The sequence below is a fragment of the Penaeus monodon genome, chromosome 32, assembly GCF_015228065.2.
Source record: "Penaeus monodon isolate SGIC_2016 chromosome 32, NSTDA_Pmon_1, whole genome shotgun sequence".
Classification (NCBI taxonomy): Eukaryota; Metazoa; Arthropoda; class Malacostraca; order Decapoda; family Penaeidae; genus Penaeus; species Penaeus monodon.
The window spans coordinates 17,969,305-17,970,202 of record NC_051417.1 but is presented as its reverse complement, the minus strand read 5'-3'; the positions used below and the strand labels follow the sequence as shown (position 1 = coordinate 17,970,202).

At 40.5% G+C, this 898-nt stretch overlaps 1 protein-coding gene across 1 annotated transcript in view; it reads left to right on the top strand.

The window, feature by feature from the left end:
- LOC119593282 overlaps positions 1 to 603 on the top strand; it is a 1,044-nt gene extending 441 nt beyond the window's left edge. Inside the window, exon 2 of the mRNA XM_037942212.1 lies at positions 81 to 603. Within this exon, the coding sequence (XP_037798140.1) occupies positions 81 to 518 (438 nt within the window). The 3' untranslated portion in view covers positions 519 to 603. The remainder of the gene's footprint in view (positions 1 to 80) is intronic.
- Positions 604 to 898: the final 295 nt, after the last annotated feature.

The window sequence follows — 898 nt, the reverse complement described above, 5'->3', positions numbered from 1 at the left end:
CATCAAATATTGTGGGGAAGATGAATTGTAGTCAAATTTATCGATGAAAGTCGATCTTAGAGGCTGCCTTTTCTTTTCAGAGTTTGTGTGATGTTTTGGGAGAAGAAGCAGCTGGAGGCCTTAACCTGTTCGATGGCCCTCTGTCGCTGGATTCCGACCAACGCCTTCGGGACTCGCGAAGCTCCTTGGGTGCCACTTCGCCTTGTTCCGGCAGAAAGGGATACCGACACAGACACACGAGAAAATACCTTCGAGACGAGCGCCTCCAGAAGGAGCGGAACCGCGAACTCAACAACGAGGCGTCTGTCCTGTACCGGGAGAGGCAGCGGGCGACTACCTCCAAGAAGGAAAAGCAGCTGCAACACTTGCAACAGGAAAACGATCAGCTTTGCAAAAAAATGGAACTCCTGACCATGCAGAGTGACTGGTGCCACGACGTTTATGTGAAGTATAACAGTTATTTTCCAAATCCATTCGAAGAGGCCTCACAGGACTATGGAACTCGTTATAATGCATAAGATCTTTATAAATATCAAGAGTTTTTCTTTGTCATATGATTACTTAGGCTAAAGATATTAAACAATTATTTTCTGTTCTATTTAATTAAAGAGTATCAGTACTACGGTTGTTATACTTTTATCCCCTTTACTTCCATGTATCAAATGTGAACAAGTGTCTATAATACGTTCATGGTAACGTATATATAAGTTTGAGTTTCCAAGTAATATTTCATTGGGTGAAAAAAATCTATACTTGATGACTCTTACAATGCTAACGTGAAAGAGACATTTTGCTAATGCTGTTATTATTGAAATCTGAAAGTATATGAATGCTTTAAGTATGGAAATAACGGAAACAGTATTTTAGCAAGAACAGTGACAAGATTATCATTGATGCC